At 43.2% G+C, this 1,533-nt stretch overlaps 1 protein-coding gene across 1 annotated transcript; it reads left to right on the top strand.

Moving 5' to 3' along the window:
* The first annotated feature begins 336 nt into the window (after positions 1–336).
* On the top strand, positions 337–906 carry LOC145098148 (uncharacterized). Its single transcript, XM_079035820.1, has one exon. The coding sequence runs from the start codon at positions 337–339 to the stop codon at positions 904–906; it is 570 nt and encodes a 189-aa protein (XP_078891946.1).
* The last annotated feature ends 627 nt before the right edge of the window (positions 907–1,533 follow it).

Raw genomic sequence — 1,533 nt, 5'->3', positions numbered from 1 at the left:
CTACAAACCAATTAAGAATTGTACTAATGAGACTAGGTGCTCTCATGTTATTTTACTTAGTCCATATACATCTCCTCATGACCATATTTATCCACAAAGGGGAACACATAACCATTCCTAGATCTACTGCATTCCTTCTGCCTCACAACATTAACCAAAGGGTGAAATGTCATTAGATCTAATGAAATGTTGATCCTCAAGTGTTATAAGAAACTTCCTTATTAACGACTGAAAGCAGATCCCACACCATGATTGAAACTGAACAGATTCCACCGATACGTAACTAGCTTAAGAAAACTTCCAAGGTGATCTAGAAATGCTGCCAAGGAGGGGATTATGGAGATTATGGAAGAATGTTTGGGCATCTTTTGCGTTGAGATTATGGTTATTGTTGGAGATCGCACTCTTTCCTTCCATGAGTTTTGTGCCTGTAGAGCTCCCAAGTTCTTTGGGAAGAAGGACCCCATTGCTATAATAAGGTGGTTGGCAGACATGGTGAATGCTTTCTGGATGAGCTTTTGTCCCGAGAGGTCGAGGGTCAGATTTGCATCTTGTCTTCTGAAAGACAGAGCTCGTAAGTGGTCGGAGAAGCTAGATTTTGCTTTGGGAGGCGAGGTCGTTGAGACAATTTCGTGGGATGAGTTCGTGACCCGGTTCAGGGAAGAGTTTACAGCAGCTATTAAGGTGAAAAAGTTGGCAAGAGAGATTCAAAACCTTTTCCACACGACTAATACGGTGGCAGAGATCACCACCAAATTTGGGGAGAGGGCCTTATTGGTTCTGCATTACACTGCGGATAAGGAGATGAAGAAGACAAGGTACCATGATATGTTAGGAGATGATATCAGGGAGTTTTTAAGCTTTTCAGCTTGTCAGACTTTGGAGGAGATGATAGCTAGAGCCTGAGAGTGGGATATTGATTTGGAGCACATCGAGAAGAGGAAGAGAGATCAGGTTCAAACAGTTGGGGGTTCTACGAAGAGACCCAAGACATCTAATCAGCGGGTGAAAGGCTAGCAGGGTTGAGGTCAGTGCAACATGTGTGGGAAACAACATGATGTGGTATGTCAATCTAGGGGGTACATGTTGATATAAGTATGGTAGGAATGGTCATGTCCCCAGGGAACGAGTCTGTTGTGTTTCCACTGCAACCAAGTGGACCACAAGAAGGCTGATTGTCCATGATTGTTAGGTGGAGAAATGAGGGGACCTGCTCCAGCCACACTGAGGAATACTGATGGTTGTGAGGGTAGATTGGAGGCTCATGTGGTGAGGAGCCGAGCATTGCAGTATCAGGCAGAGGAGGTCCGAGCTCCATCAGTGGACACCGCAGGTATGTGCTGTATTCATTTCCTTCATGATCTTATTATTATTTGTGCTTATGATTGTATAATTTTGTGTGAGAAGCTGTGTTTGGTTTATCAAAGTCACCACCTAGAAATCATAATTTTCCTCATAATGGTCTAGGCATTATATTTTGAGAATCTTCTTATGCCATTTTTATACCAAGATCCATGCTTAGAGGATTTTCGG

This window comes from Lactuca serriola, chromosome 4 (assembly GCF_051521515.1).
Source record: "Lactuca serriola cultivar US96UC23 chromosome 4, Lser_US96UC23_V15, whole genome shotgun sequence".
NCBI lineage: Eukaryota > Viridiplantae > Streptophyta > Magnoliopsida > Asterales > Asteraceae > Lactuca > Lactuca serriola.
This window is presented reverse-complemented; position numbering and strand designations above follow the sequence as displayed.

What these genes read in the sequence shown, in the direction of transcription:
- LOC145098148 (XM_079035820.1), top strand. Translation starts at nt 337, where the DNA reads ATGGAGATTATGGAAGAATGTTTGGGCATCTTTTGCGTTGAGATTATG.